The sequence below is a fragment of the Adiantum capillus-veneris genome, chromosome 23 (genome assembly GCF_014529385.1).
Source record: "Adiantum capillus-veneris isolate H3 chromosome 23, ASM1452938v2, whole genome shotgun sequence".
Classification (NCBI taxonomy): Eukaryota; Viridiplantae; Streptophyta; class Polypodiopsida; order Polypodiales; family Pteridaceae; genus Adiantum; species Adiantum capillus-veneris.
The window spans coordinates 69,327,073-69,348,735 of NC_140953.1; the positions used below are offsets into that span (position 1 = coordinate 69,327,073).

Below are 21,663 nucleotides of genomic sequence, written 5' to 3' on the forward strand. Positions count from 1 at the left end.
TGTACCAATAAAGGGATCTGGACGCAAAGTCTGAGAGTGAGCGCATGCTGACTCTCTTGTACTTTGAACACAGATTAATATAAAAAGAAATACCGAAAGGGACGCCAATTTTTGGGGCCAATACCTCTGGGCACCGAACTACACCGGGCCGTGTAACAAACTGCTGACGTGTCAAAGCCCTAAAAAATGGAGCCAACTTACAGATGCCAACCGAGGGACCTAAACCCTAAGAAGAACAAGTAACAAAAGAACAAGTCCTACCAATTTATGGGGACCCCGTCCGATGGGGCCCCAAGTGACATAAAGAATTAAAATAAAGCAGGACTTACACACTCACACAAGAAATCGCAAAGCTGGCTGATGACGTGGCATGTTGTACGGGTTTTCGCGTTTTACGCTGACTGCTGACGTGGCAACTGTACGGAATTCCGGATTTTACGCTGGCAGCTTTTGGCATTGCTTTTGGACCAGGAGCTTTTGAGTTTGAAGGCTTTCCACTGTAAACTGCTTTTGGGGCCTAGGGCCTTTAAATATGCGGTTAGGGCTCATTCTCTGGCATGCTTCCTAGAGAAGGTGCAGAGTTTGGAGTACCAACTTGTACAGAGTTGATGCAATATAAAGAAATACCGAAAGGGGCGCCAAGGTTTGGGGCCAATACTCTCTGGGGTGGAATTCCGCCACTCCGTGTCGCATGTCGTCTCTCTCTCTCTCTCTCAGTTCAATTGTTAATGAAGTGCTAAAAGTCTGTTCAGTATGTTCTTTTCTATTGGCACGTGGTGCCCGTCTTGTGACAGGTCGTGTCGTCTTTGTGAACTGTTTTGAAGTGAATCTCTGTTGTGTCGCGATAGAATCTTGACTTGGGGTGTCCAAGTTTGTTACAGTGGTATCAAAGCACGGCCGATTTCTCTTCTACCGGGAAATCTGATCCTTTTCTCGTGACACTTACGGATACCAACAAGAATCAATCAACTTCTTCTGCATCTGCAAATGCGGGAGGAGATCACAAAGAAGATTTTAATGATCAAACAGAGAAAGAGTACGAGCCACCTTGGCCTACTCAGTTAGAACTTGAAGAGATGGAACGTCGACAGCATGTTGACGAGTGCACAAAGCAGATGATTAAAATTGCGAAGGTCCACAATTTGCAAAAATTTTCTCTCACCAATCCATCGCAGAAGTGCACACCTAGTGGCAGAAAGCCACAAAACCACCCATTAAACCGGCAATCAAGAGACCTCCTTCTCCGAGGATGTTTACAGAACAAGAATTACAAGAGGTGGTTCAAACACAGATTAGTCAGCTTTTGGACGCAAACAGAACAAGAGATGGAACGTCGACAGCATGTTGACGAGTGCACAAAGCAGATGATTAAAATTGCGAAGGTTTCGCAATTTGCAAAAATTTTGTCTCACCAATCCATCGCAGAAGTGCACATCCGGTGGCAGAAAGCCACAGAACCACCCATTAAACCAGCAATCAAGAAACCTCCTCTGAGAATGTTTACAGAACAAGAATTACAGTCACAAGAATGTTTACAGAACAAGAATTACAGTCACAGATTAGTCAGCTTTTGGACGCAAACAACAAATCCAAAAAGCAAGTCTTGTGCAATCGGCACCGCGCCAGATTCAACCCATTGATCATCGATAACTCTTGGAATAGGCAAAGCTACCAAAAGTTTGAAGGTAAAGTTCCAAAATCTGAGTATCTGCTAGGTCCTCCTTCTCCATCCATTTCGCAACCAATGCCGGATAGTTCTTGACTAAATACCGGCGTATTACTTAACACAATCTGAAAGTGAAATTGTGACAAAATGCTTGCCCACCACATCTGCTTGTCCAAAACCTGTTTCGGAGACGAGAAATAGCGCACACTCTAATGGTCGGTGAACACAGCAAATTCGGCTTCAAGTAGAAAGTGTCACCCTGAGTGCGAGCATGGATAATTGCCAAAAGCTCCTTCTCATAAATCTGTGCAACCGGTTCTCTTTTGGAAAATATTCGGCTCACATAAGCTTCAACATGGCCTTCCTGCCTTGAGACCGCACCCAAACTGCGACCACATGCATTCATGATGCACCTCAAGCAGATTTTGCAAGTCTGGATGTCACAAATTGCTGACGTGTCAAGCCCTAAAGAATGGAGCCAACTTGCAGATCACGGCCAAGGGGCCTAAACCCTAAGAAGAACAAGCAACAGCAGAAGAAGAATTCCTACCAACTTATGGGACCCCGTCCGATGCGGCCCAAGTGACAAAGGAATTAAAATAAAGCAGGACTCACACATACACACACACAAAAAGACGTGCAGCAATTGATGACATGGCAGTCGTACGAACGCTCCGAAAATTGCACTGACATGCTGACATGGCAGTCTATATAGATTTCCGTGGTTTGCGCTATTGATGTGGCAATTGTACGGATTTCTGTGATTTACACTGGCAACTTTTGGGCATTGCTTTTGGACCAGATGCTTTTGAGTTTAAAGGCTTTTCATGTAAACTGCTTTTGGCCTAGGGCCTTTAAATATGAGGCCATGGGCTCATTCTCATGCATGCTTCCTGGAGAAGGTGCACAGTCTGGAGTACCGGCTTGTAATGTGTTGATGCAATATAAAGAAATACCGAAAGGGGCGCCAAGGTTTGGGGCCAATACTCTTTGGGGTGGAATTCTGCCACTGTGTCGAGTGTTCTCTCTCTCTCTCTCTCTCTCTCTCTCTCTCTCTCTCTCTCTCTCTCTCTCAGTTAAGTTGTAATTGAAGTGCTCAAAGTCTGTTCAATCTGTTCTTTTCTATTGGCACGTGGTGCCCGTATTGTGACACTGGCAAAACCAACACTGGGCAGTTGTCACCTTCTCCTTGAGAGTCTTGAAGGCTGCAATCTCAGATGGTACCTATGTAAAAGGAACCCCTTTCTGTGTCAAAGCATGCAGAGGAAAAACAATCTCCGCAAACTTTCAAATGAACCATCGACAGTAAGAGCACAAACCCAAAATGTCACGGTTGTGACTATGTTGTAGTATTACATTTACTCCTAGTTGCAGATACGCAAAGTGCCATGCCAAGGAGAACCCCTACGTTTGGACGGTCACGACCGTTCGCTCAAGAGACGTGCCGCTTCGCCAAAAGCCACACTCCTTCGACGACTGGTCACACCCCTTCGCTCTACGGTTGCGACTCTTCGTCCAATGGTTGCAACTCTCACAAAGTGATGACGTGGCGGACAGCAGAAACCCTAAAATTCCTGCAAACCCTAATTTTTGCCAAAACCCTAAATTCCGAAAATCGCAGAGGCGGATTATTAAAAATTAAAAAAATTAAAAAAATTGGAAAATGATGAGCGACGCGAATTTTGCTTTTGCTTTTTTTTATAAAAAAAGAGAAAAGACTCTATAAGAGAGAGAGAGAACTGATGATTTTGATTTTAAAAGCTTTTGGGGCTCTGCTTTTGGGCATCCCTTGTAACCTTTAAATTAGTGGTGAGGGCCTCACTTCTCAGGGCATCTGGACGCAGAGTCTGAGAGTGAAACCCTAACCGCTCTCTTGTACTTTGATGATTGATTAATATAAAAAGAAATACCGAAAGGGGCGCCAGTCTTTGGGGCCAATATCTCTAGGCACGGAACTCCGCCGGGCCAGTGCAAATCTATTGTGACCTGTGAATTGTTTTGAAGTGGTTATTTGGTGCTGTCGCGGTTGATTCTTGACTTGGAGTGTCCAAGTTTGTTACAGTGGTATCAGAGCACGGCCGATTTCTCTTCTACGGGAAATCCGATCCCCGAATTTTTTTTCCGCGGCACCTATGGCTTCAGGCAATGATCAGTCGACTCCCTCTGCATCTGGAGATGCGGGCTGGGATCACAACGAAGATTCAGGCAAAGAGTATGGCCCGCCTTGGCCTACTTAGGCGGAGCGGCGAGAGATAGAGCGTCGCCAGTTGATCAGCGATGCAACAAAGATGATGCTCAATTTTGCCAAGGACCCGAAGATGGCAAAATATATGAACCAGACCTCTTTGGAAGAGGTACAGATGGAGTGGCAGAGAACCACAACACCACTCCCGAAACCCGCTCTCAAGAAACCTTCTGCCTCCAAGAAATATACGGAGAAGGAACTGGAGAACGTGGTTGATACACGGATTGCTCAGCTTTTCGACGTGCAAAAGAAAGGCAAAAAGCACGGCAAAAAGCAGAACAAAGGTACTGACTTCCCAGGATATTTGGGTCGTCAGTCGACATTCGACAAAGCAAAGAAACGGAAGAAGCGTGTTCGATTTGAAGGAGTACCTAGTTCTTCTTCTTCTTCTTCTGACAGTTCTTCTAGCTCCTCGGATTAGAGCGAAGAAGACAGAAAAAAGCAAAAAGCGAAGCAAGACACAAAGCTTCGGAACGGGCAAGAAAAAGGCAAAGAAGGCTACATCTCGCCCAGAGACTGACAGTTCTACTGAGGACTCGTCTACGGACAGCTCAGATTCCGATGACGGAAAGTTTTATGCGAACAAGAAGAATTTTTACAAAGCCAACCAGTATGACTTTCTCGAAGATAAAAAGCAAGAAAGTCCGAGAGTTTAAGGAAGGTGGCCACTCGATCAAGTTTGATACTTTTCAGGATACTCAGATGCTTCGAAGGCTTTGTCTTTTATTCAGCAGTTTGACATCGCTTTCGCGGGAGGACGCTATTCAGAGCACTCCAAGATTCAGAGAGCTACCTCTTACCTTAAGGGGAATGCTCGTACTTGGTGGTCCACGCTTCTTTTAACAAGAGTGCGCCAGTTAAATGGTTGAAATTTAAGAAGCTTTTTATTTCTTCTTGGTTGACTCAAGAGTTTGAGCAAGATATACGAGCTGCTTGGAACCATCTCCGGATGACCAAGAGCGATACAGTGAATTCTTATTGTGAAAGATTCTGGAGCTCTTTTCTACCCGCCTCTTCATTCAAGAAGATCTCATTCAGAGAACAGATTGAGCAGTTTACCTTGGGTCTACCTACAGAGATCCGAGATCACTGCTTGGAACAGAAGTCAGCTTCTATTCAGGAGTTGATGAGTCATGCGAAGCGGGGCTTTGCCATTCACTCTGGCAATCTGACCTACCCCACAGATGAGGCCATGACACAACGAGCCGAACAGACTTCTGGGAATGAAAGTAGAATGAAAAAGAGCAACCCAGAGAAAAAAAAGGATGCACAACCCAAGCTTACTCCCGAGGAGAGAGCTCGCTTCATCAGAGAGGGGAAGTGCTTTGGATCCGGGGAACATGGACATATTTCCGCGAAGTGCCCTGATAAGGCACAAAAAGAACAGAATGATAAAGACGACGACAGGTCTGAGAGTTCGAGAGCAGCTGAGGAATGTGGCAGAAAAGGCAGATAGAAAAGCAGAACTGGTACCACATGGCGTGGGACCTCACCGAATCTAATGAATGAAAGTACAAACTTTGCCGCTTTCGGGGCAAAGCGAAGGATCAGGAAGCTCTTTTGAAGGAGCCAAGGCCAACTTCTTTTCACTTGGAATTGGCGGCTCGATTTGGAACTACGCCCGACAGACTAACGCCACAAGCGGAGGTAGTTCGACTGGCACCCGGATGGGATGTTGCCATTACACCGAGCATTGGCAAACTTCGTTTACAATGACAGGGGTGTTCAGGGCACGTGAGTGACGTTCTACTCGGGATCCCTTGGTACCACAAGAACTACGCCGTGGTTGACTACCGGGCCGAGAAAGCGACTTTGATAAATGAAGGGCTTAGAGATTGTACTTGATGAACTTCAATTTTCTTACTCATTCTTTTGGGAGAACTGAACGATGGATAAAGGTTGAATATGTTTTGACCTGAAGAAAAGAACGGCAAGATTTTTTTTTTCTCCACGCTCATGCCGATTGCTTTTGAGAGGGCTTGAAGATCATACCATTGATCTGATATCTGGAAGCACGCCACCGAATAGGCCACCTTATCGTGTGAGCCGAGTACAGAATGAAAAGATTATGAACTCAGTGAAAGACCTCTTGGAAAAGGGTCTTGTCCAGCCTAGTACTTCACCGTATTGCTCTCCAATGTTGTTGGTTTTGAAGAAAGACGGATCTTGGAGAATGTGTATCGATTATAGCACTCTCAACGAAATCACCATCAAGAACAGATTTCCGATTCCTAGGATCGATGAATTACTCGACAGGTTACAGTGATTCTCGTGCTTTAGCAGGATTGACTTGAAGAGTGGATATCATCAGATCAGGATAGCACCAGGAGATGTCTACAAGACAGCTTTTCGGACGACTTTTGGGTTATTTGAGTTTTTGGTGATGCCTTTTGGCTTAACCAATGCTCCTGCGACATTTAACCGGATGATGAACAGGATTTTTCCAGAGTACAGGCTATTTGTTGGCACTTTCTTTGACGACATCATTGTTTTCTCCAAGAATGAGGCAGAACACAGAGATCATCTGCTTCAAGTCTTTCAGGCATTACGAGATCACACGTTAGTGATTAATGCAAAGAAAAGTGAATTTTTTCCTACTAGAGATACACTTTTTGGGACACATTGTGTCAGCAGCAGGAGTGCGAATGGACCCGGCCAAGATAGAGACTATCCGTGATTGGCCCGATTTGAGGAATGTCCATGAAGTCAGAAGCTTCTTGGGACTGTGTTCGTACTACAGGCGGTTCATACGAAAGTTTGCAGAGGTTGCTTCCCCTTTGCATACCTTGACACAGAAAGGAGTACCTTTTTCGTGGGGACCCACAGAGGTGACTGCCTTTCGGACATTGAAAGAGAAATTGACTACGAGACCTATTTTGACTTTGCCGGACTTGCAGAAGTCATTTGAAGTATATTGTGATGCTTGTGGTCGTAGTTTGGGTGCGGTCTTGATGCAAGAAGGCCATGTCATAGCTTACGAGAGCCGTTTGTTCTCTAGGCCGGAGATGACAGCACAGATCTATGAGAAAGAGCTTTTGGCGGTTATCCATGCTCTTACTCAGTGGCGGCATTACCTACTCGGAGCGGATTTTACTGTCTTTACAGACCATCAGAGTTTGCGCTACTTCTTGTCACAGAAGCAGCTTTCGGAAAAGCAGATGCGGTGGGTGAACATCTTGTCACAGTTCCACTTCCAGATTGTCCATGTGCAGGGACAGAAGAATGTGGTGGCAGATGCTTTGTCTCGGAAACCGTTGGTTCTGGCTATTTCCGCGATACATCATAGGAGCTTCGAGGATATGGTCGATCAGTATGCCACAGATACAGGTTTTGCAGATATTTTCACACGGATACGGGATGGGGAGACAGTAGTTGGATACACCCTTCGGGAAGGCTACTTGATGAAAAAGACTATGTTGTGAGTTACATAGCCGTTGAGGGAAAAGGTTATGACTGATTGCCACTGTCCACCTTTTACGGGTCACCGCGGCATTGCTACCACCATGAAAGGGGTAGAGAGAGATTTCTTTTGGCAGAGACTGAAGAAGGATGTGGAAGAGTTTGTGCGCACTTGCTTGGTATGCCAGAAGGTCAAGTTTGACAGGCATAAGGCACAGGGATTGTTACAGCCTTTACCCATACCCACCCACCCCTGGGAAAATATTGAAATGGATTTCATTTTTTTTTATCTCCCGAGAATACAGAATGATCACGATGATTTTCCGATTACATGGCACGTCTGAGACGATTGTCTTCGACAGAGACCCCAGATTTATGAGTTTGTTTTGGAAAGCAATTTGGGAGAACATTGGCACGCGGTTGCAGTTCTCGTCATCGTTCCACTTGCAGACTGACAGGCAATCTGAGATTGCCAATTCAGTGATTTTAGATTTATTGAAGTCTTCTATCTCGCATCAGAAGACTCAATGGGAAAAGAACTTACCTTTGGTGGAATTTGCCTACAATAACACGATACTCTTCGACGGGGAAGACGCCATGAGAGATTGTTGAAACTGCTGCGAAGGTTCCATCCTTCCTGAGCACGAAAGATTAGAAATTTGAAGCGGATGAATATTCGCGAGATTTGGATATGGCTTTTGCCAAGGTTCGCGAGACTTTGCAGGAGTCTCAAGAACGACAGAAAAAGGCAGCGGATCGCCATCGTCGCGACTGGAAACTGAAGGAGGATGATTGGGTGCTCTTACTTTTCAGAAGGCACGCCTAAGAAAGAAAAAGGGAAAGGAGAGGCTTTTTCCAAAGCTTAGTATGTGATACTACGGACCTTTCCAGATTACTGACAAGATAAATGATGTCTCCTTCCGATTGGAACTGCCAGATACATGGAGGATTCATAATGCATTGCATGTGAGTCTCTTGAAACCTGTTAAGGGTGATGTGCCTGATGATGGGGAGCCTGATGAGCAACCCGAAGTGGAAGAAAACGAGGAGATCCTTGTTCCTGAACAGATTTTGGCACATAAGGATACGAAGAAAAAGGGTAAAGTCCGAAGGCGGTTCTTGGTTAAGTTCAAGAATTATCTTGCACTTGATGCGAAGTGGATGGAGGAGGAGGACCTAGCAGATACTCCTCAGATTGTGAAACTTTACCTCGATGCTTTTGGTTTAGCATAGTCTACTCCAAATGGAACCCAGAATTCAGCTTGGCCGAAGATCTGGTGCAGTGGGATGCACAAGAGGGGAGTTACTCCACTCCTTTGTCAACAGATGCCTCGATTTTGATACTAAAGTCACTGATGTCTCTTTGAGCTTCAGGGATACTGAGAGCTGACAGTATTCTGCTGGATGACTTTATGAAATGGAATTCCTGATTATGATACTGATTTGTTCTTGACTTCTTGTGAGTGCAGGAACTAATAGACGAAATGACTGCAGTATTTTGGTCTACTTGATCTCGAATAGACATGGTTGCAATAGGGGTTAGTCAATCGAACATCGATGAGGTCCCGATTGGACCTAGATGTGATTGCTAGCTACATTGCCGATAAATCATGGTCTAAGATCCGAATGAATGTTGAATGTCATGTGATGTCCTGTGATGTCTGGTGATGTCCTGTGATGTCGTGTGATGTGACTGTCGATTTTGTACATGTGCTAGATGTGTGTTCCTAGTACGAAGGTACTAACAGTCAGTGTCTGCTAAGACAGTTTATGGCTTTTGTCGGTTTTGCAGGCGTAATCGCGGTCGATTACAATGCTTTCAAGAGGGGGGTATGTCACAAAGTGATGACGTGGCGGACAGCAGAAACCCTAAAATTCTGCCAAAAACCCTAAAATTCCTGCAAACCCTAATTTTTGCCAAAACCCTAAATTCCGGAAATCGCGGAGGCGGATTATTAATTTTTATTTTTATTTTTAAAATTGGAAAATGATGAGCGACGCGAATTTTGCTTTTGCTTTTTTTTATAAAAAAAGAGAAAAGACTCTCTAAGAGAGAGAGAGAACTGATGCTTTTGATTTTAAAAGCTTTTGGGGCTCTGCTTTTGGGCATCCCTTGTAACCTTTAAATTAGTGGTGAGGGCCTCACTTCTCAGGGCATCTGGACGCAGAGTCTGAGAGTGAAACCCTAACCGCTCTCTTGTACTTTGATGATTGATTAATATAAAAAGAAATACCGAAAGGGGCGCCAGTCTTTGGGGCCAATATCTCTAGGCACGGAACTCCGCCGGGCCAGTGCAAATCTATTGTGACCTGTGAATTGTTTTGAAGTGGTTATTTGGTGCTGTGGCGGTTGATTCTTGACTTGGAGTGTCCAAGTTTGTTACAGCAACTCTTCGCCGAAAGGATGTGTCTTTACGTCTAAGGTCGTGTCTCTTCACCATGAGATGTGTCTTTTCATTTGTGTCTCCTTGTCTCCTATATAGGGAGCCTATTGTACTCAGTTTTCAGGCATTCATTCAATCAATCAAACACACATTCACTCTCTTGAGTCTCAGTTTGATCTTAAGTATGAAGTTTTAAGTCTTAATTATAGGATTAGCACCACTAATCTTCACAGTGGTATAAGAGAATTAAAAAAATCCCGAGACCCGAAGGTTGTGAGCCTCTCACCCTCACCGCTATCCCCCCCCTTCCGGCTTTGCATGGAAGCAGAAGAAAGGTGGTACACACACAAACGAGCATGAGGTAACATGAATTTTTATGTTCCCATTAGACAAATAACAAACAGAACACGGATGTGTGTGTGCGGCATACCCACAAAGTGTGCTTGGTTTTCGTGCTGGAGTCCAATTTGTGAACCTCTTCATTAGGATGTGTCCTTTCGTAGCTGGCCCGCGTCCCTTCATGTGAACAAACAGCACCCTTGTTTTGTGCCTCTTAGCATCGGTGTATGTCTGGCCCAGAACCTTTTCACGCTTGCACCCCTTCATACAAAAAGGCAACCGACTCTTTTTTTTGCAGTGGCACCCCTTCGTGGCTGGCAAGGCGTTCTCCCTCCCAAGCGCTCTCTCTCCCAAGCAGCAGTGCACAGCACACTTTCGCACTGGAAAATCTCTTCGCTGGAGTTTTTTTTTTACGCCAAGCAAAAGCAACGCACGATTTAATCAAATGGCCCAGAGCTTTTATGCCTAGTGGCCGGCCACACTTGGCTAGACTGCCCCTAAAACCCATGTGAACACTCCTTTTAAGTGACCCTCTTGACCACATTCAACTTACGTAAAGATTTTTATAAAAAGAAGAAAAAAGAGACAGCCAGCCAACCATCGATTCCAGTATTTCCACGCTGCCCTTCTCTCACCCTCTAGCGCTGGTCATCCTCTGCACGCAGTCGACACCGCACCCATAGAAGATGACACGTTCAGGGTGGCCATCCTCTTGTCCATAGACAAGATTCCCGAAGGTGTTCTCCCTAAAAACCTCCCTTGCACTCAAAGTGATAAGTATTCCTGATTCCAGAACTCCAGAGCCGGAACCCGTTTCCAAATATAGTTTCCGCTCTCGGAGCACCTGTCTCAGAACCTGATCCTGCACCTGTTCAAAAGTTCACTTTGAGGCGTAACAGTGCCGAATTCTCAGGACAGAAGTGGTCAATCTGACGATGCCCTTACTCTTATCAAGGAAGAGATGACGACACTTTCTACAAGCCTTGCATCACTCCACACTTGCTTGGATCAAATGCAAACGCAAAACAATTCTCGGAGTCGTCCTATGACTTCTAGGACGACTATTGCTGCTTCTTCCACACCTTCCGAAGCTTCAGTGGACCAACAAAACAAACCAAATCCAACTGATGAGGTAGACAATCGCGAACTTCAGTTACTTTATAAAAATTTTAATGCTGCACAAAAGAAGAAACTGGATGTTAAACTGCCTAAGCCCTATACTTCTGGTGAGGGATCGGACGGAAAACACTGAGATAGCTGCAATCTACACACCTCGGTAAAATATACCTAGATGAATCCAGGATAAGCCCAGATTCACCCTTGAAGGAAAGTGCAAGGTATAGACCCATGGTAGTCACCCACAAGACAATATAATCATCAGCTCCATCATGCATAGTATTGACTAAATTACCACGACATCCCGACTTAACGTCGTCAGTGCCCAATAGTGGGTATAGAACTAGGTAGTAACATATGCTCCCCAACACACAACACACGCACACGCACATGAGCATACATTAACACAAAGTTCAACGTACTGAGTTTCTGTCATGACTCCGGAGATCAAGGGCAACCTTGGCCATAATGAAGCCTAGCACTAAAAGAAGCATTAAATCGGAAAAATTAGCACAAAAATGAGGTAGCACAATATCAATTGGACGTAACTCGGACGAAAACTTCACAATGTAAAGTCTGCATGTTCGCTATACGACTAAAAAATGGACCCAAGATAAGCCCAGATTCACCCTTGAAGGGAAGTGCAAGGTATAGACCCATGGTAGTCACCCACAAGACAATATAACCATCAGCTCCATCATGCATAGTATTGACTAAATACCACGATATCCCCACTAACGTCGTCAGTGCCCAATAGTGGGTGTAGAACTAGGCAGTAACATATGCTCCCCAACACAACACATACCACACGCACACACACGAGCATAAATCAACACAAAGTTCAGCATACTTAGTTTCTGTCATGACTCCGGAGATCAAGGGCAGACTCAGCCATAATGAAGCCTAGCACTAAAAGAAGCATTAAATCGGAAAAATTAGCACAAAAATGAGGTAGTTGATAAGGCATGCGCACCACAAAAGATAGAAAGAATTAGCACAATATCAACTGGTCGTAACTCGGATGAAAACTTCACAATGTGAAGTCTGCATGTCCGCTATACGACTAAAAAATATACCTAGATGAATCCAAGATAAGCCCACATTCACCCTTGAAGGAAAGTCCAAGGTATAGACCCATGGTAGTCACCCACAAGACAATATAACCATGAGCTCCATCATGCATAGTATTGACTAAATACCACGACATCCCGTCGTCATTGCCCAATAGTGGGTGTAGAACTTTAACACAACTCGGTAACACTTTTAACACTTCAAAAACAACTTGAATAACTGTAAAAGAGAGGAAAAGAGAGAGAATCCACGTGAGACACGGAGTGCCAGAGTTCCGCCCCTAAACAACACTGGCCCAAACTGTGGCACCCCTTTCAATATTTCTTTATATTGCTTCAACAAGGTACAACTCGAAGTGGCGCTGCTTTGCTTCTCTACACGGTAGAATGCCAAAAAGAGAGAGCCCTCCCCATTTATTTAAAGGCACTAGGCCTCATCCAAATGCAGTACATGAAAAGCAATGGCTTCAAAAGCATTTGGTCCCAAAAGCAAGCACCCAAAAGGGCGTACTCTCTCTCTCTCTCTCTCTCTCTCTCTCTCTCTCTCTCTCTCTCTCTCTCTCTCTCTCTCTCTCTCTCTCTCTCTCTAAATGATAGTAAAGATGCATCTATATCCTCTCCATCATTCTCTCTTCTCATATTGCTTCTACAACTCTACATAGGCGCAGCCTCATCCCCCGCGAGTGTTTCAAGCACGGAGATCATCTGCAATAGGCATGGTAGGAGTAGGCATGATGGAGTTTGAGCGCTGACAATCAACGCAAGACACAGGAGAGTTACCACTTGGCTAACATTGATTCATTGAAAAAAAGGGGCAGCTTTTAGCATACATAGATCTATTCGAAGCATTGAATAGCTACATTCATATCAACCATTGCATGGCACTTCTTGGCAGTCATTTACCAGTGAAAATGTGATAGCTCAAAGTTTGCTATAGAGTGATGTTGATAAATTCAAGAGAGAGAAAAAACGGCAAAGGAAAGTCTGCTAAGCAATCAAGCTAGCTCTGTAACAATGATGCAGATCAGGTTCACCAAGCTAATCAAAAAGAGCATCTAGAAGCATGCAAATGAAACATAAGGGGTACCAGATTCGTGTTGGCATCTTAAGAGCCAGGAAACGATAGCTTCTTTGTCCATTTCTTCCAGATGACCCATCATGTCCATGGAAGTGAGCCCCCAGTAAGCTCCACTCATACGTAGGTGCTCAGTAAGGACTGTCTCGAGATCCTTTTTCTGCGCATTGTAGATTTCCTCATGTAGCACCTTTCTCAAGAAAGAGGAAGAGGGGAAGGGAGAGCGTACCTTGTCTAAAGACTTAATGTAATCCACATGCTTCGCAATACTGAGCTCCCCCATCCTCGACTGCACACGCCCCCACCGTTATGCGCTGCCACAAAAACCAGGAAAATACGAGTATTTGCAGCGTAGGATACTTGTCAAGCTTGCCTCTGCAGGATTGTAACCAGCAGTGTGCTGCAGGTGACCTACTTTTTACTCCCTTGCCCTGCAAGTTCTCGGTGGAACGGGGCTCTAAGGCTGGCTTCACATTGAGGAGGCGGAATAAACACTCCAAAAGGTGCTGGAAGAGTTTACACAATGCACACTTCCGCCACCCATTTGTTCACATAGAGCGTGGAACAAAAAAGTGATTATTTTCTTCCGCAGTCTACTATGAACATTGGACGACGGCAGAACAAAGAGTGAAAGGAAGCCAAATCTACCAATTGCATCAATAAACCATAGCATAAAAAATTTATTAAATTGAATGCATTTGCTACAAAGATCTAAGTTGAAGATGATGATGAATTCATTTCTTCTACAATCGCATTTCAAAAATAGCTTGGACATTCATCCTAACTTGCTCTTTGTATATTGCATTTGCAATACTATCTCGCCTCTCGACCCAACTCCAAGGTCACTGGCACCTCCACGTCACCTTGAGCATGCTCCATAGCCTCCTCTATTCTGACTTCGCCTGTTGCTCGAAAGCTCCATCATGGATGTAGTATTTGCTCTTTGATCCTCTATCGCAAGCCCACCATGACCCTCCAATTGTGCTTTTGCCTCTCGCACCTACTCCATATCAAAAGATTCTCTATGGAAAATACAAATGTTGTGAAGCACAAGACAAGTTGATACAAGATCTGAAACATAGCGCAGATTCACATCACATATTTTTAACAAAATGCGAAACCTTGCCTTCAATATTCCAAAATCTCTCTCAATTGGCATCCTTGTACTTCATTGAATGAAATTCCAGTAGTATTTGAGACGTGACAGCCCTTCCTTGCACCCTTTGAAGGGCACTAGCATGTATGGTCGTGCCAAATAAGCGTAGTCACCAACCAGACAATAGTTGTCCAGCTCCCCTCGTGCACATCTTTGTCCTAGCTCACTTCTAGTGAAATTCAAGGAGTCATGCATTGATCCGGCCCATCCAACATCAAAATTCCATATTGAACAATTAGCTGCTACGGTTAATTGAAGCAAAATAGAATGGAATCCTTTCCAATTGAAGTAGTCGACATGGTTGTCCCTTTGTGCAATGATGGGGATGTGGGAACCATCTATCGCACCAACAACAAACGAGATTCCCCTTGCGGCCTCAAACTCGCGTGCCAATGTTGCAAACCGAGAGCTTGAAGGCCATTTGATGTATCCCTAAGGCCAGATTTCACAATTGTCTTGCAAAAATCAAGCACAATTCCACACGATGTACTCTTGGCACATCCATAAATGTCACCAAGACCCAAGAGTCCATCTTTTGTAGCAAACCTACTAAGAGTGATGGCTACTCTATCTTCAATGGGCACAGCCTTGCGAGATTTGGTGGATCTCTTTTACATGAATGGTGCAAGCTTTCGACAAAGGTAATTAAAGGTTTCTTTGATGACCCTTAGATGTCGCTTGAACATGCTAGCATTATAAGCACTTAGGAGATAGCATCGAACAAAGCCTTGTGGACGTAGGTCATGCCATGCACTCGATAACATGCAACCAAGTTAGCACTATGGACTCAAAATTGCAAAATTTGGGTTCTTTTAGCAATTCATAGATGGCTAAAGAACACAACCATGCACAATAGAAAGCCATTTTGTGGGACGGGTGTCTAACCTCACTCCTATCTTATTGGAGACATAGTGAGAACCACAAATATAATTGTTAATCCATGGAACGAAGCTGACTCGATTAGTGCATAGAGGCTACAAGAGGTTGTCAATCTCTTGGAAAACAAAAAACAACTCGCATCTAACTCAAGTTACATTCAAATGACTGAAATCACCAAAAGCTAATCGCTCATCGGCAACAAATCACATCCGTTACAGCATCAAACGACATCCAAACGTTACAAAACTTCTAAGGTTTATAAAACTTAAGTACACATGCTTATGGTATCAAATCTCACTTTATGTCAAGTGCAAAAATCGCGATTATTAACAACAGTGAGTTTTTGACCTAGTCGTTTTCGATCCAGAATGCATCTAAATGCTTAGCAATGATGCCTCAATACCCCGTCTATACTTAGTTTTTTATTTTAAAGCTTAAATTACTTATTATGATGACATTAGGCCGCGGATCGACGATGCCAAAATCTTTGGATTACCATGAAATGCTTACGTCAATGCGTAGAGCTCTTACCTACGGTTGCAACGCAATAGACGGCACTGCAATGTGACAACCTGGAAGGGAGTAGGAAGCGCGAGAAGGAGAGAAGTGAGCGCCATTAGCTCACATTGTGTTTCATTATCCAAAAACTTAATCAAACCTTTACAAAGTTGGTTTTTATACCTTAGCAAAAGTATAAATTGTGTAATGTCCGACGGCCAAGACCTTTGACACTCCACACTTATTGTATCTAGGTACACTAACTGACCTAAGCTTTACATCTGGAACTCTTATTGAGCCTGTAATACGTTACAATTATCACAATGGCTAAATAAATGGAGAAATTACAATACATGGCCATTTTGGAAAAATATGAAAAGTGTGTAACTTCAATCTTCACTGCTTCTTCATATTCATCTTCTATGTGCATTCATAAGGCTTTAATCTTAAGCAGCTCCTGTTAACTGACGTCGGCTCAATTAACATTCCCCCCTTCCGATTTTAGTGCCCGTCCTCAAGCACTGTTGAAAAGTGTGTGGAGGTTGTGGAAGGTTTTTGATTAGGTGTTGATGGGCTGATTGTCTTCATTTGTCGTTGAATTTGTTGATGAGGTTCAATTTGCTACATCATGTTCATTGGTCGAAATATGTCGATTGTGAGTGATGATGTTGTATTTGTCTGTTGTAATAGCATAATGATGAGGCATTTGTCCGTTGTAATAGCATAATGATGAGGCTGCTGTTTATTTATGAAAAGTATGTACAAGGGAAGTAGAATAATGAGGTTCTAATTTAGGGTCTAATACCTGGGTGACCAAAGGGAAAAAACCCAGTGGACAAAAAGTGCCTTTGGGATACGTTCATTATTGGAGTACTCATTAGCATGGGAAATATTAATAAAGTACTCAAGGGTTTATTTGCTGATCGATATGGAATTAAAAAGGCAACAAATATGAGAGGGTATCATGATGGAACATTGATTTGCCTGTCGTAGTCCATTCAAGGTGCATAGGTGGAAGTAAAAAAGAGTGTCTAATGCATATGTCCAATAATGGGACATCTTATTTATTCATACACAAAAATGCATGGAAAACAATATGCTATGCGAGAAGGATTTTGAGAGGTTCTTTAGAAAGATGGTGTAGCTATAAAAGCATATGACATGGCTTTGCAAGCTGGCACCCCTTTAAGAATGGTTCGTTGACGAGGATATGTGCTCTCATCTTACTGTGCACTACGCGTGAGTGTTGGACTCTATGACACTCCACCAATTGTAAGTTAATAGACTTCGACCCTTATGCCCATCTCATCCAGCATGAGCAACATGACTTAGATATGCTCAACTTTTCCAGCCAGGGATTTCATTGACATAATCACGATCGTGTGATTACGTTAATAACTCTAGTATTTACACAAGAAAATCAAGTGATCACGTTAATTTTTAATGTGACTTTGATTATGACCTGCAAAAACCCATAGAGCCGGTTAGCCCTCCGGTTTTTTTTTTTTTCCCTACGGGTCCATCGGGCTTTCTCATTTACCCGACGGGCCTGCCGGGTAATTACATATACCCAACGGGCCCATCAAGAAAAATAAAAAACCTGACGGGAGTAATTATATATAGTAAACAGTGTGCTAACCGCGGTCCTTTAGCTAGGCAAATCCTTGGGGAGTGTATCCGAGTGCCGGGTATAGTCATCTCCTTATGAATTGACCGAAGGTTGCAGAGTCACATGTCCTTTTTTTGGGTCGAACGTGATTCTTAATTCGGTTACCACTTCTAAAATTTTTTAATTCTTTTACTGACATAAAGGTACGAAACCAAAACAATTGAAAACTTGGTGTCAAGACAAGGGTCCTGTACCCTAAGAACTAGGTTAGTCACGGACTACAGCCAAGGGCCGGGCTAGGCAGTGTGGACAAGGGATCCGTCTAGGGCAAGGGGCTAGAAGCCCGCCTATATAAAGGGAGGTTGAGAGGAGGATCTCAAGGCCTAGTTCCCTAGTTCTTACACTGGTATCAGAGCATAGGTCTCTCTTCCACACTCTCTCTCTAGGCGTGGTCACTTTGGGCTCCTAAAAAAGGGCCTTTAGGTGAGAACATTGCTTTTTTGGACCTTTTGCCGTTTTTAGCCGATCTACTTGCCAAATCGAGAAAAGCTGTCTGTTTTGGACGCGAAGCTGTGGTGCATGCCTTGACGAACTCTTGGGCTAGAAAGGAGCGCCCACCGGAGACAGGGTTTGAGCCAACTCCCCGCGGTCGTAGCCGGTCTATGCGAGCCACACCATCTTCATCATCATCTTCGTCAACTGCCGCTCGCTGCCTGCACTTTGGGAGCTTGAGTTTTCACATTAAAACGGCCTTTGGCCATTGGCTTTGAGCCTTGGCCATAGTAGAAGGCCCTTCCCACAGGCAAGAGCGACCCGTGTGCCGGCAATCATCCTCCCCTGAGTTCGGGTGGTCCGGTGGAAGGCAAAAAATCCGCACCTCGGTGTGGGAAGGCATACCTCATCAGTCCGAACCGACTGCGAACCAATTTGGCAGTTTAGCACACCACAAAAAAGAACCGATTTTCCATTTACATCAAAGGCAAATCCAAGTATTGGCTACGAAGCATACATCGGTGTTTGCAAAGGCATCCTCGGCTGCAAATCAAGTGCTGATTTCGTGGTGGCTTGGGATTTACAATCCGATTTCAACTTAGACGTTCAATTCAGTTGAAGACATAATTACCCAGTTAATTATTGCAACCTGCTACTACGAGCTAGTGCTGAAGGTCCTCGGTGATTTCACCTCTTCGCCAATTCTACCAGGATTGGAAATTCACCTTCTTTACGACCACTGGCGAGGTTAGCACGGCTAACTACCTTTGTGTTCGATACGGTTACAAGTTTTTGTTACATTCCAAGGTACTGTTTTCTCTTTTGTTCGCACAACACAGATTCTCCATGAGTGCGGAAATTGATGATCAACACATGTTTGACTTCGAATATATCGAATGGGCTCCACCTGTGGATGTCATGGGGTCGGATACTCTCACAAAGAGTACCCTCGTGGCAGGGATGGATGGTGCAAACCCAGGTGATCAATCTCTGTCTCCTCGTTTATCAACCCCTCCTCCACAGAGCGTGTTGGATATTTTAGAGGATGACAGTCAATTGCCAGATGCCAGGGAGTTTGTCACTCGACAGGACTGGAAAACTTTTGATGCCCGATTTCGCAAGCTCGTTGTCAGGGTTCAAATCTTGGTTACACAAGTAGAAAATCTTACACAACTAATTTACAGAATGCTACCAGAATCAGCTCTCCACTTGCCAGCAACCCAGGGGGTTGCCAATTTACCAGTTATGACCAAAGAGGTCCAACATGTCCACAATACTTCGGTTGTCGGAACAAATCGGGGCACGACCAACGTGGTCAAGAAGCGCCTATTACCATCCGAATTTCAACGTGCAAAAAGTAAAAAATTATGCTTTATTTGCTTAGGAACACATCAAAAAAAGCAGTGCCCACATGTCGGAAAACTTAAGCATGATGCACGAGTTTGTGATTTGACATAAACTCCAGTTTTGGTGCACGGCACAATAGTTATATGGCTTTTGAATATGTTATGTGTAGCCATTTTCTCATACTTCAATATGGAATTTTCAGCGTATTGTACGATTTTTTTTGAATTGGGTACTGTTAAACCCCAATTGTTTTCTGCCACAATCATTTTTGGTACGACCGGTCACATCATCTCGGCTTACATGATCTGCCGAAAACATTCTGAGATGCATGCAAGATCACTGAATTAGGGTGTATATGATACACGTGTCTTACAGCTCACGCTTTGCATTTACTTTGGACAGTATTATGAAAAACCAAATGCTTGGCCCATTTTACATGACATAAGGCTTCTAATTCGTACTCCGATTACCTCGGCGACAAGAGCAGTTGGCAACCAAGTTTGGGGCACCTACATTATTCAGGATATCATCTCATCGAATCCTTACCAGTCTAACCGGTGCAAGGCACTTAGGGTGTTGACTTCAACGGTTGTCACGGTAGCCATGGGCTTTCGTTTTTGTATGCAAGGCATGCTACCCAGATGGTATACAGTACACTCTCACAAATCACTCTGTCAAGGACACTATTAGTTCTGCATTGTTTCCCATAATTTTCGGTTACTATCCAAGCACACAAAACAACCTAAAAACTTCTACTGGATTCACAACCCATACACGGTAGACAGTCAAGATCTGACTTGTGTTCCCTCTTGCGATGCAAGCATCATACAGTCAGATGGTTGCATGCTTATAGGATAAGCTGCCAATCAAGCATAAGATGTCTGAGTGCACACATTTTGGGCACACACAAACTAGACATTTAAGGAAAGTCCCTCAGCCCAGCATGCTCTTCTGTTCGTTCTTCACCTCTTTTTCTAAAGGTACAACATGAAAATTTTCTACGAAGTTTGTTTCATGTTTTCTCTTGAGCCAAGATGCTCTACAATTATCAACTACAAATTGGGCAAGGTGCCATTCACATTTATTTCATCGGTTTATCGATTGAACACTCATTGCCATACCGGCTATGAACCATGCACGCTGACTATGGGCCATTGCTAAATCTAGGATAAGATCCACTTGTTGGTATTCCTTGGATGATTGTTCTCAAGATCGAACAGCTCTACCCAGTGGTGTACACATTGACGTTAATTGACAAGTAAGCGTCTTGTTATTACAGATATCATTACGGATGTTTAGGGTGTCATTTTTTCACTACATGTTTTCAATGCAAACGCTCATGTGTGTTTTTTGATAATCTTAACCTCACACAGGCTGATCTCTACCACGGAGTATAGACGCAGCAATCAGGGGTGACCACATGGTTGTAAGGGATTGGTACTTCACTCGAGTGCATCTCCGGCTCTCTCTATAGCACTACGAAGTATCTATGGACATACGGTTTTGGGGTAAGACCCAGCGAGTAATTGCTACATCACCCCATAGGCATTACGGATCACAGTTTGATTTGCATTGAGGATCATAGTTGATCTCTCCGAGTTCTACTTTCAAGGAAAGAATTTCGCAATCTACCCCGCGGTAGCAAATGAACACACTTTTTAAGTTGATTCCACTCAATCTGTACACGGTTAACTATGTTGGTTACCATTATCTCCTAGTTGAGCAATTTCTACAAAGAAGTCTTATCAAGGGATTTGACTGCGTAGATTCTACTTCACGGGCTTGGGTTGCAAAGGCAACAAACAGGGTTCCCAGTGCAATATTGTTTGTTTTTCAGGTAGGGGACGTGCTCCTCTCCATTTGAATACGGGTAAATGAACATTACGTTCAAATCTCCAGGTACGCATCTATCGATTTGGTGTTATTCTATTTTTGATATGCTTTGCTTGGTTCTTCAAGACGTATAAATACGCTTGAATGTTATAGAGCCATGCCAAGGGTATGTCAGCACACAGTATTTTGGGCCAAGTGTCCAATCTATCTTTTTGCCTTATATTGTTATGAATCCACTTGTAGGATTCAATATGGCACATGTTGTCACATGGGATACAACATGGTCTAGGAACTCAAGGAGTTCGGTTTAGCCAGTGTGGAGCAATGAATGAGGGTCCCTCTCACTCCCGTCGTAGAGTGTTTGCAGTTACCTCCACACACAAGTACGTTTTGTACTTGAAGGATGTTCCTTTTCACATATCCTTATATGAGACATATTCCACATGTGGAGAATATGAGTCTCTGGACTGACACTGGCACCGTTATGTCAATTAGGTGTCACGACAAAGTCCCTAGGTGCTGGTCACATCCGTTTTCTAGACCATTTTTAGCACG

General features: G+C 43.9%; 1 protein-coding gene across 2 annotated transcripts in view; it reads right to left on the reverse strand.

Annotated features, from left to right (window-relative positions):
- Positions 1–13,817, reverse strand: part of RGTB1 (RAB geranylgeranyl transferase beta subunit 1) — a 28,264-nt gene extending 14,447 nt beyond the window's left edge. Inside the window, exons 1-3 of one of the 2 annotated variants that reach the window (XM_086496634.1) lie at positions 13,668–13,817; positions 13,524–13,583; positions 13,307–13,454 (exon numbers count right to left, since the gene is read on the reverse strand). In XM_086496634.1, coding sequence (XP_086352760.1) covers positions 13,307–13,454; positions 13,524–13,577 — 202 coding nt within the window. In that variant the 5' untranslated portion in view covers positions 13,578–13,583; positions 13,668–13,817. Of the gene's footprint in view, positions 1–13,306; positions 13,455–13,523; positions 13,584–13,654 lie in introns of both variants that reach the window. The other variant, XM_086496635.1, reaches the window with a different exon arrangement.
- Positions 13,818–21,663: the final 7,846 nt, after the last annotated feature.